At 39.4% G+C, this 12,854-nt stretch overlaps 1 protein-coding gene across 1 annotated transcript in view; it reads left to right on the top strand.

Moving 5' to 3' along the window:
- PSMB9 (proteasome 20S subunit beta 9) overlaps positions 1-11,209 on the top strand; it is a 28,238-nt gene extending 17,029 nt beyond the window's left edge. The window contains exon 6 of the mRNA XM_023725722.1: positions 10,860-11,209. Within this exon, the coding sequence (XP_023581490.1) occupies positions 10,860-10,972 (113 nt within the window). The 3' untranslated portion in view covers positions 10,973-11,209. The remainder of the gene's footprint in view (positions 1-10,859) is intronic.
- Positions 11,210-12,854: the final 1,645 nt, after the last annotated feature.

Here is a 12,854-nt window from a genome sequence, read left to right as displayed (position 1 = left end):
TATCTATGTATCTATATATCTTTATATGTGTGTATCTGTACTTTTTTTATGCCAAATACACCTAATTACTTCTAACATCCTTCATTTTATAAGGTAAAAGATTAAACCTTTGGTGCTACCTAGTGGCCAACTGGGGAAAACCAAAGCTTTGTGAGTGCAAAAGATAACTTGACAGTTGTAGTTTCTGAATTCAGGATCTGGGCTTGAGGAAGGCAACAACAAAAAAGAATTTTTGCAGGAAACCGCTCACTTGATTAAGACAGGTGCACAGATACCTGAGAGTAAGCAATGGTTGTAGCTTTTGCTGCCTCAATAACCAGAGTGACAATACACATCTTAAAATATACATAACAGAAGGTAACATAGTTATAAGAAGATTAGGTATCTCAGAAGCAAGAAGCTTTTGACATTTGTTTTAAAAATGATTAAAGAACATGACAATATCAGCACAAAAGCACTAAAAGTTATCAAGCTATTGAGTGAGAATATTTTGATGAGATAAGAAATCTCTGCTAGCTGGGAAGATTACACTAAAGGGAGAAAAAACTTTTCATTGCCTGTTTTAAGAGTAGAATGAATGTTCCAAGACTAAATTCAAACTGTAAGTCCTCTCCTTTTTGGTTTATTCATTTTAATACGCCGTTTTGTGTGTGATTTCAACATACAGAAGTATACATATAGTTATATGATTATTATTTAAAGCTTTCAACTTTAGCTTTAAAATGTAATTAATCTTATCAATACAATAAGCTAACGTATATACCACATTGAATTTACCACCTTAATTTGAGTTTTGCAAAAAGTAAATATGGACAAAAGTTTATACAATAAAGAGCTATATTTGGTGACCCAGTTCTTTTTCTATTTGCTTCTATGAATTATTAGTATTTCTTTAGCAATTTTGTAGGTAATCGAAAGTAATTTATTACCTGACTCAATTTAATATTAATCTAAAGTCATAAAATAGTTTAGATTGGCACTGTAGAGCAACATGATCACTACTGATATTAGAAGGTTTTCAAAAAGATAAAATGTTAAAATTTTTACGAAGAATGCAAGTAGAGTAAGTCAAATGACTTGCAATATTGTCTCACAACAGCCAATAGTTTAAAAAAAAACTCTTATGATAATTCAATTATATTAAGTACATATGTTTACATTTAGGTTTGTTTTCCAGAAATTGAAATAATGAATGAATCTAATGATGGGGGAACAAATCTTTTTTGTAAGTCAAGTGGATACCAGTTTTTTGCATCTAGCAAAATAGAGAACATGATCAAATTTTCAGCTGTTACATCCTTTAAATAATTTTTGATGATAGTTCATTATGTGACTTAAGAAGTAAAATTATGCAGAAATTCAAATAATTGAACAGAATTGCTGTAACAAAACTCCATCTATTCCCATCAATTTATTTATGTGCATAGTTTCCAAGTGCTTACATATATAAAAGGAAAACTCAAAGTTGATAATAAACTCTATCTCATTCTGGAAATAAGTACTATTCATTCACAGATATATCAAACTAATTGGGAAAAAAAAAAAGGCCCCGTCTAGCTCAACAAGAGAATTATTGCCAATATAATTTTACTTTATGGTTAATAATTATTTATCAAAATTTGTAATAAATTTATACTCTTTTGATCTATTGTATACTACCCCTAATTGCAATAATAAATCAAACAAAAGAAAACATTTTAACTCTTAGAACTTATATGGTCACAGGAAATTTAAACTTACCTTCACATTGTTGTTGCAGATATGTATGATATAGTGATAAGCAAAAAACAATTGTAAGTATAAATTCAGAATAAAATCTTGTTAGGCAAGTTAACTGTAAAATTAAGAAAAAGAGAAACCATGTAAAATGCCTGAAGTCTATATTTATGAAACAGATGATGCCATGTATAAAATCTTGAATTCATTTTTTTAAATAATGTAAGTTTTATTTTTAAAATGCAGTATTACCATAAAGTTGCATATTTTTTAATTTAGGATAACAATTTAGTTTTCAACTTAAAAAAATGTGTGAGGAAAAGACTTCTGCTTCCAGGAAGATATAGTAGATGTACTTTTCCCTATTCCCCCTGCTACATACAACTAAAAGCTCTGGAAATTATATTTAAAGCAAACTGAGGAAGACTCTGAAAAGAAAGAAAGCAGACCAGCTAGGGACCTCAGTACCCAAAGCAAGTCATGGTGGTGAGTTCCCTGAGTTTTCTTTTTGCCTCATATATCCCAGACTTATTGCTGAAGAAGCCAGGAACCTGAAATGTCAACAGGCACAGACAAAGAAAGCCCCAGCAAAGACCTGCTCTCTCTCTCTAGCCAAAGAACCTGGAAAGGGACAGCCTAGCAAGAACAGAAAACTTACACAATAACTGTTCTACGCCAGCAAAACTGCACTGAAAAAACCTGGCTGTACTACCACCCATGCCAACAAAGGCTGAATGAGGAGCCTAGACTTCCATTCTTGAGAAATTGTAACAAGGTGCCTACCCATCAGGATGGTGTCTGGTAAGCTGAGTAGGGAGCTAGGATATTCATCCCCTCTAAGTGGTAATGAGTCTTCTCGCCTTGCCTCCTGCAGTCAGTTTTCGGTGAAGACTCAGACTTCCACCCACCCAGCAGTAATAAAGCACCTCTCTCCTTCCCCTCTGGGGTGGTGTCAGAGAATGCTTAGTGTAAAATAAGGGGTTTTTATCACTCACTGATCAGAGGTAACCAGGCTACCCCCCTTCCCCCTGTGGGTTCAGTAAACGTCACATGGGGAGTAGTAATAAGACACTCCTACCCCAATCAGGCAGGGAGGTGTTGGTGGACACCTAGTGGGGAGACATATTTCCATCCCAACGCAGCAGTAATGAGGAGCCCCCCTACAAGTATAATGGAGGCTGAGAGGGGAACCTGAACTTCCACCCCTGTCTGGCATTAATGAGGTACATCTCTCCCACCCCTGTTGAAGTGGTATCAAAACAAACCAGCTAAAACAGAAGGTTTAGATAAACTCAGAGTCTCATAACATAATACCCAAAATTTCCATTTCATCTGAAAATCACTCATTATACCAAGAACCAGGGTGATCTCAAACTGAATAAAAAAAATACAATGAATAGATGGCAAGACCAAAATGACAGAAACGCTAGAATTATCTGACAAAGATTTTAAAGTTGCTATCATAAAAATAAGGAGCCTTGGTGGAGCAGTGGTTAAGTGCTTGTCTGCTAACCAAAAGGTCACCAGTTTGAACCCACTGGCTACTCTGCAGGACACAGATGTGACAGCCTGCTTCCATAAAATTATAACCTTGGAAACCCTATGGGGCAATTCTACTCTGTCCTATAGGGTCACTATGAGTCGGAATTGACTCAATGGCAATGGGTTTGGTTTGATGATCATAAAAATGCTTCAACAAGCAGTTACAAACACCTTAAAACAAATGAGAAAAATAGAAAGTCTCAGCAAAGAAGCAGCAGATATAAAGAAAAAACAAATGGAAATTTTGAAACTGAAAAATTTAATAACTAAAACAAAAGCTCAGTGGATGGGTTCAACAACAGAATAGAGGGTACAGAGAAAAGATTCAGTGAATATGAAGACAGAAGAAACTTGGCAAACTATATGCTGTCTACAAGAAACTCACTTCAAATATAATAATTTGGCAGCTTGAAAGTAAAAGGATAAAAAAAAAACATATCATGCAAACATCAATCAAGAGAAAGAGGGAGTGGCTATCATCATCAAATAAAGTAGACTTTAAAACAAAGATAATTACCAGAGACAAAGAGGAATGTTATATAATGATAAAAGAGCCAATCTACCAAGGATATAGAAGATTCAACAAAATCATCAACCAACAGGATCCAATCTTATTTATAGAACACTCCACCCAACAACAGCACAATATACCTTCTTTTCAAGTGCCAATATATGCCAAAATAGACCACATATCAAGGTGACAGAAATATATGTATTTTGATTGTATCACTGTCAATATCCTGGTTGTGATGTTGTACTGTAGGTTTTTAAGATGTTACCATTGGGGGAAACTGAGTAAAGGGTACATGGGATCTGTCTGTGTTATTTTTTTACAATTGCATGTTAATCTAAAATTATCTCAAAAAAGGTTTAATTTTTAAAATGTATGATAGTATACATAGTTTTTCAAAATATTTTCAGGAAGACCACAAGCATAAAGTTTGAGCAAACCAAAACTGTGTCTGTAACTCTGGTTGCAAATAAATCTGGGAAATTTAGCCTTTAACATTCCTTCCACTAAAGTACAGGAAGGCATACCACAAGGAAGGTAAAATGAATATTCACTGCCAATCCACTATATTGACCAAAAATACTTATATGCAGAATAAAAGATGCACAACATGGATTCTAATAAAACTAACATCCATGGGAAAAATAACCTTTAAATATAAAAGTAAGTGTAATTTATAATATAGTTGAAATGTCTCCTGTCTTAACATCCCCATCCACATAATGGCAGAATCTCAGCACCACTTCAGCCTATTTGCTTGCTCCATTATTTTTGGGTGGAGTTATTTGCTTTATGAAAATTTCCTTCTTGGAGCTCACCTGACTCTGGTGTGACATGAGTTCGCAGTTCTGCTATTGCTCACTGTTCACGTTGAAGCTAGTTTATCTATTGAGTTGCAGGACCGCCAAGATCTCATGATCCCAATTTTGCACTCACTCACCTTAGCTTTTGGGGAAGGCTGTGACATGACTTTACTTGGGCTTGATACAATTGAAGAAAATGACTATAGAAAACCCTTCAATTCTGATGACAGGTATCATGAATCTTAGAGCCCACAGGTCTCTAAGGAATCATCTAAGGGTTTTCCAATTGAAAATGGACTTGTTGCAGCAGACAATATCAATGCCTTCTTGTATTCCTTGGACCTTACCACTTCAGTGCACACTGGTTGGACTTCTTACTACCAGCATTATGCATTTCTTTCCTGGAGTTTTTCTCAAAAGCCATGAAGGGCCATTCTTTCCCACTCACAGCAGACCAGGGAGCAGCCTTTACAAAGTAAAAATTTAAATTCCAAACTTAATCTTTTGGTCATTGCTGTTTCGGTGTGGCTCTCCCAAGGCATGAAGGGAAAATGCTTTATCTGACTCTATAATAGAAAGACATGTGAGGAAAACAGTCATCAATTGATGTCTCAGAATATTTCCTGCTATTTACCTGTACGTGTAAAGGCATAGAAAATGTCTTAGCAGGATACGTACCACACTGCAGCTACCTTTGGGAAGCAGAGTGGAATGGGGAGAGAGGGAGTGACAAAGGGAGGTCTTTTACTCTATGCCCTTTTCTATGGTTTGAACCTTTTATAACAAGAATTAATTCAAGTATTTACTGTGGAGGAGACCGTGGGTATCGTAAACAGTTAAGTGCTCAACTATGAGCTGAGAAGTTGGAGGTTTGAACTCACTTAGAGGCACCTCGAAAGACAACCCTAGTGATCTGCTTCCAAAAGGACAAAGCCTTGGAAACCTTATGGAGCAGTTCTACTCTACACACATGGGGTCGCTATGAGTCAGAATCCACTCAATGGCAATTAACAACAACAAGAATTTACTGTGGAATTTTAAAAACGATTTGAAAAAAAAAAAGACATAAAAAGAAATAAATGAATTTCCACTAGGTGGTGGTAGATAATCACAATCCATACCATAGTCTGAAATTTAAGGGCAAAAGGAAATATTCACTAAGGTAAGAATCAAACGCTGTCGTCCATTTGTGGCTACAAAGATTTATTAAATAGTTCAGTCTAAGGTGTAATTTCTTTGTAAATGCAAATAAAACATGTTCTGCATTTCTGAGCAGTGCTTTTACAATTCTGTTGTCACATGACTTGCTTTTCTGTAAGCTGGCCTGAAATGTTCCACTACTGAAATGGAACGATAGGGGTCCATTATAGTTGGAATACTAGACCCTTGAGAAGAGATGCACACACTGATAATAAATATATATGCTTTTTTGTTTTAGTTGTAGTAAAATTGTAGTAATCTACACTGGACTTGCATACATTCCATCTTCTTGAGTCTACCTGTGTAAACTGAGGCATAATTACTCAGAAGGAAGAGCAACCACAAATGGGCTGCAGCATCCTTACCTAATCTCCAATGTGTGTGACCAGTCTGCAAAATGGCCTTTATGCCTTTGCCCAATTTCTTTATCCATTCCTTGTATTTTATCCCATCCTCAATTGGGTCTCAGCTCTGACCTGGCCAATAGGGGTGAGATCAAATATTCTCACCTGTGATATGCTATTTCTCTTCACCAGAGGTCAGATTTGATTTCTAGTGTCCGCCTGTATCCAGTATCGAAGGAACCTCTTGAAATGGGTGGCCAGATCCATCGCACATGGCTGTGTGCCACGGCAGCCCTCTCAGATTATTTCCCTTGGGATCTCAAATCTGCCAGGACCGGACAGCAGTTTAATCCTTGATTGTGTTCCATCAGACCCTGATTCATGACCCTCACTTCTCACTCTCCCCTCAGCTATGCCTTATTTCGTTTTCTTCTATTCCAATTAGTACCAATTCCAGCAGAGTCACAAGTGTACCTCTTTCATTGTTGGTCAGAGTTCCTGGCAAACTGTTCTAGGAATCCTTGGCATTTTAACAATGACACCACTGATCTTCTTGTGACTAGTGGGTAAACCAGGCCTATTCATGAGTTCGAAAGTCTCTGTCTCTGGGTCACTTAATTTTAATTGTTCAGTTATTTCATCTCAATCATTTTTCTCACTTGTTGTTTAAAGCCAGTTACCATTGAGTCAACTGTGACTCATGGTGACCCCATGTGTGTCAGAGTTGAATTGTGCCCCCACTGGATTTTCACTATCTGATTTTCCGGAAGTAGATCATCGGGGCTTTCTTCCAAGCCACCTCTGGATGGACTCAAACCTCCAGCCTTTCTGTTAGGAGCCTAGCAAGTTAACCGTTAGCACCACCCAGGGACTCCTGCTTAGTCACTTTCAGATTTGGTGCCCTGCCTATTCCTGGGCTGTTTCTTCAATCCCTGGACCTAACACCTTCTTGTTTGCTCATTTCTCCCACTTTGGCACCGAAGTCCCTTGCCAGATGGGCCCCTTGCCAGTTAGTTCCTCGTTCAGTGCCCTTAGACCTCCTGGGCTCCTAACTGCCCTTGAATTCTTTCATTTTGCTCTGTGGCCTTCATAGCTGAAGATGTTACATTGCTTTTAGATGAAAAAAAGTTTTGCTGCTTTTTTTCACATTATTTCCTTATGACATATTTACATGGAACCTTGCTTTTTCTACTTATTCTGAGTAAACTGAGCATTCCTGGACCATATCTTGGTGGAAGATTTCTGTTAAATGGGGGTGGGAGTGGGCCATAGTAACCTTCCAGGTTTTACAATTCAAGGACCCATCCTTGATTGCTACTGCAGTGAACTTTACCATAAAATACACTATATTCATGGCTCCTCTGACTTTCAGAACCTAACCTGTTTCACCAGGGCTTCTTCCCCCTTGTTAGAATTCCTCTGCATTCCAGAAAGATCTCTCACTTTTAGGAGGTGGTGTTGTCTTCCAAGATTTGCCACCTTGCAATCCCCAGGACAATGTCTGCAGTGGCGTCACTGGGGTTGGTGTCACCCCATGCACTAACTCATGGCATCACACACCCCCGTACCAGACCATACAGAATACTTAATGTCTTTTGTACTAATGCTACTCGTAAATCGTAATTCCCCTATATCATTCCTTCTTTTCCTTTAATTAATACTTCATTCTCAAACATGTTATTGATATAGGTTCACAAATACTAATTACCACAATATTATAGCTAAAACATCAGAAAATTTGACAAAATCAGCGACTATAAGAACACCGGCTGGCAGCAACTGAAAACAGCAGTGCGTGCTTGCAGCGCAGGCAGAAGAAACCACGTGATTTGAGGCGTCATTGTAATTGAGTAATGCTGACAGCTCTGACCTGAGGGTATTAGCAGGTTCAAACAGTAAATTAGCATAGCGTTTTAGCCTTGTAGGTATATTGACACATCGAAGCTGGACTTCCAAAAAATGTTTTTGTTCTTACTAACCATAAATAACCTGTTGCGATGGAATCAATTCCGACTTATAGCTACCCTATAGAACAGAGTAGAATTGCCCCATAGCGTTTCCAAGGAACGGCTAGTGGATTCGAACTGCTGACTTTTTGGTTATTAGCCGAACTCTTAACCACTACCCGACCACGGCTCCATGTTATAACTAACTAGAAGGATATTTTTATGAAAAATAATAAATTTCTGCCGAAACACTGCACAAAATTTGTATAAACAGTCATTTTGGTGTCTCCCCCTCTGACAGTGTCACCCGAAGTGGTCCACGCCCCTGGCACAGTCCCCTAGTGACGCCACTGCACGTTTGCACTGTCTTTTTCTGCCTTCCCCAGCATCCGTGCTTCACTGTAGCTCAGAGGAACCTACAGCAGTTTCAACCCAGGCTGGCGCCTTCTCTTAGATTGTTCGCAGGCCATTTCTGAAATCTCTTGCCACTAAGTCCCTCCACATTCTCATGTAACCCAATGGCAACATTGTGGCTCCCTGTGCCCAGCTCTGCTAGCCTGAGTTGCTTTAAGCAGAAATGATGCATAATTTGGGGTATAACTGTCGTTTGTACTGTCTAGTTTTACCGAAAATAAAGTTCTTGTGTGTGTGTGTGTGTGTGTGTGTGTGTGTGTTTTCCTTTTATTTCCCATTCTCTTTGTTGTTCTGTATGGTTTTGGAGAAATGTCTTCCGAACTGAAATCCTTCCATGTTCCTGGCTTGCCTTTTTTAGTGTAATGCTAACAGTGGCATTTCAGTTCTTAGCTTTGAACCGCTGAGGAAAAAATACTCAGCAATATAAGAAGGGGAAAAAAATGTTCCCCTCTCCCCTGCCCCTGAAGTTGTGGAGAACCATAAACATATTTTCAACATAAAATTGTCTTTGTAAATGATATTTCTAACAAAGGTATTTTGTCAAACCCCCAGACTTCAAAGATTTTGAACAAGACCTGATAAAATAACCGGTTAAGAGCTTGGCTGCTAACTAATAGGTCAGACGTTTGAATCCACCAGCCACTCCTTGGAAACCCTATGGGGCAGTTCTACTCTGTCCTATAGGGTCGCTATGAGTCGGAATACACTCGACAGCAATGGGTTTGTTTTTTTGTTTTTGTTTTTTAACTTGTAAAATCTCTGCAGTTCTGAACTTTTCTTAATTTTGATCTTTCTTAATAACTTAGTACTCTGATGATAATGTTTGAGTTAATATCTCCAACTTCAGAAAGGTAAAATTACTTGTGAATTTTCTGTCAAACCAGAAGACAATAATTGGCATTTCCCTTTTTTTCATACATACATAGTATAAGATGACTTTACTGGACTCTTTAGTAAACAGTCTATTGGATGACTGAATCAAGCAGGGAACGCAGACTTAAGGGGGGGTGATTCCTTGCTGAGCCTAAGAATAAACCCACAAAACAAAAAGACAAGTAAGATGAGCCTGTTTGGGCTTCAGTGGGAGCCTGGGTGCCTCTACGATCTTTCCCTAGCTAGCTCAGAACTTTGTTGCTAAAGAATTATTTTACTGAAACTCAAGATCCATTAGAAAATAAGAAAATGATGGGGTTTTATTTTGTTGTTTTTTTATCTAAAGGCTTTTGCCAGCAGTAACTGGTAGTATGGATCCACGGAATATAGGCGGGGTTTCATCTGTGATGTGCTAGCAGTTGAACCAGAGCTATGATTCTCAAACTTGAGTGCATCAGAATCACCTGAAGTGTTTGTTAAAATGCAAATTCCTGGGCCCCCTTCCTTCAGAGTTTCTGATTCAGTAAGTCTAGGTCAGGACCTGAGAAGTTGCATTTCTAACGAGTTCCTGGGTTATGCTGAAACTGCTGGTCCAGGGACCACATTTTGAGAACCACTGGAGTAGAAGAAGAGCTATTATAATTCTATCACATTAGAATTAGTTTTCCTAAACTGACCAAATTATAATTTTATCGGATTCAGGCTGAGTGATTCTTCGTGAGAAATAAGGCTGAGATACAGCATATTCCCAACCTACTGTAGACACAGTGCAGAACACAGAGGTTCCAATAGGCTGTTTTTCCACAACCTACCACTCTACGATTTAAAAAAAAAAAAAAGACCCATAGGGAAGTTCTGTGTGTGTGTTTATCTTTTGTTGTTGTTGTTAGGTGTCCTCAAGTCGATTCTGACTCATAGTGACCCCATATAACAGACTAGAACTGCCCCATAGGTTTCTTCAGGCTGTAATCTTTATGGGGGAGCCCTAGTGGCGCAGTGGTTAAAAGCTCAGGCTGCTAAACAAAAGGTTGGCAGTTCCAACCCACCAGCCACTCCTTGGAACCCTCTTTGGGCAGTTCTACTCTGTATGAGTTGGAATCAAATCTACTTGACTTGGCGACAGTTTTGTTTTTTGTTTTTTGTTTTTAATCTTTACTGGAGAAGATCACCAGGTCTTTTCTCCTGGGAAGCTGCTGGGTGGTTTCAAACCACCAACTTTTCGGTTAATCAAAAGTGCTACTATATAATCCTCAGCTTGTCCGGATGTTGATGACGTCTCCTTTGACTGGAGTGTGAGATTTATTTTTCCCATGTGAAAGCACATGGGAACTGCTGGTTTGGCATTTTTATATCTGTATTCATGAGAGATATCGACTTACATTTTTCTTTCTTGTAGAGTCTCAAGTTTTAGTATAAAGATTATACTAGCCTCATAAAATGAGTAGGGAATATATTGTCTTTTTATATTCTGAAAGAATTTCTTTAAGACTGGAATTTTTTTTTCCTTAAGGGTTTGAAAGAACTTGTTGGTGTAGCAATCTGGACCTGAAGTTTCTTTTGTGGGAAGATATTCAACAATCAATTCTTCTGCCAATGGTTATTAAAATAGAGGATTCACTGTAATTGAAAAATGACGTGTTGATCTTCGTCTGGTGCTTTCAACCAGCAGCTATTTTCAGAAAGAAAGAGCAAAACCCCTTTCCATCATCTACCATTTCCTAAAGGAAAGTCACTCTTTGGCCTGGGGCCTCCTGAGGGAGAATTTACTTAGAGATGAGTCTAAGAGAGGGAGCAGGGCTCAGAGGCAGAAGACTTCAGGTTACTTTGGGGACAGGAACATCAGGGAGTTCAGTTCAAGGAGAAGAATTTGGCAAGTTTAGAACAGCGTTTTTCAGACTTTTTTTGTTATCCACAGTAATAAAAATTTTATATATATATATATGAGGGAGAATTTCCTTAGAGATTATATATGGAGCCCTGGTGGTGCAGTGGTTAAGAGCTACAGTGAGCTATGGCTGTTAACCAAAAGGTTGGCAGTTCAAATCTACCAACTGCCCCTTGGAAACCTTGTGGGGCAGTTCTCCTCCCTCTTGTAGGGTTGCTATGAGTCAGAATCAGTTTTGTTTTGGTATATATATATACATATATATATATCACTATAAAATTATATAATTATATATTTCATATGTATATAATCACTATATATGTATATGTATAAAATCAGTGATCAGTACACAATAGTATGTAAATATACGACATATATTTAACTGAAAGAAAAGTTTTATGAAACTATAGTTACCCTCACTGTCTAAATTTTTTTTAATATCAGCCTAAATAGGTTCTGACCTGCAATTTGAAACCAGTGAGTTAGGAGAAGAGTAAATGTAGAACGTCTGAGGCTGGGGTCTGGGAAAGAATCCAGTGTATCCCTGGTCTGGCTTTCAGGGTCGTGGATAAGGTTTGGAAGTGGACTTTATACGACCAGTGCAGGGTCACAGAGTTTCACCTCCATGTGACCTGTGATTTCAGGTTATTCTGCCCAGGGACAGATGATGGTATCTCTTTTCCACCTGCCAGTGGAGAAACTTCCAGAGTTAATCAAGATGCGAGGATTCCGTGGGTGGTGCAGTTAACATGTTTGGCTACTAACCCAAAGGTTAGAGGCTTGAGTCCACCCAAAGGCGCCTCTGAAGAAAAGCCTGGTGGTAATTTACTTCTGAAAGATCAGCCATTGGAAACCACCTGGAGCACAATTCCTCTGGTCCCTCACTGTGGTCACTGAAGATTCGTATACATCAGGTCAGCTAAAGTGGACTTGGATTCTAAGTTCTCATTTTATGCTGTAGCATCCGGAGGACCCGGGGAACGCAACCAGAAACCCCCACCTGCTCCTTTCATGATCCTTGCCGCAGAGATGAGCGGGTGAGTGGAGTATAAGGTGAGAAGCCATCGGAGTTGAACGAGAGACGAAAAACTGCCCTTGAGAGGGAAAAGCTCTTGTTGAAACATTTTCTCCCCACTTCCCAGGCCACCTTTTCCCGCCTTTCCTCTCCCAGCTCTGCCCTCGACCTTTCTTCCTTTCCACATCCCGCCCTTTTCTTCCTCTTCGCCTGGTGGGGGAGCCTGATGAGTCCTTCCTTTCTCCTCCCCCCATCTTCGACACCGCCATCCTTCCCATAGATGAAAAATTTTCGTATAGCAGCCACTCCGGGGCTGTGAGGAGCGGGATGTTTAGAAGAACCAGAGTCCCGGAGAGGTGGGCGTCAGACCTGGGAGTCACAGCAGCGCCTCCCCAACTCTCATTCCTGGGGGAGTTCTCCGTTGCCGCGCCCCGGCCCGCCACGATGCGCCGCGTGGGCCGGAGGACAGAGGCTGTGAGCTGTGACTGAAAGAGGGAGAAACGGCGCTCGGGATCACAGCACTGGATTCAGGAACAGCGAGAGAACCTCGGGCTCAGCCCCCTACTTTAACGCGGGGGGAGGGAGGGAGGCAGAGGTGACAGAGG

Source organism: Trichechus manatus, unplaced genomic scaffold, assembly GCF_000243295.1.
Source record: "Trichechus manatus latirostris isolate Lorelei unplaced genomic scaffold, TriManLat1.0 scaffold00382, whole genome shotgun sequence".
NCBI classification, from domain to species: domain Eukaryota; kingdom Metazoa; phylum Chordata; class Mammalia; order Sirenia; family Trichechidae; genus Trichechus; species Trichechus manatus.
The sequence above is the reverse complement of the archived record's forward strand: the minus strand, read 5'-3'. Positions and strand labels throughout refer to the sequence as shown.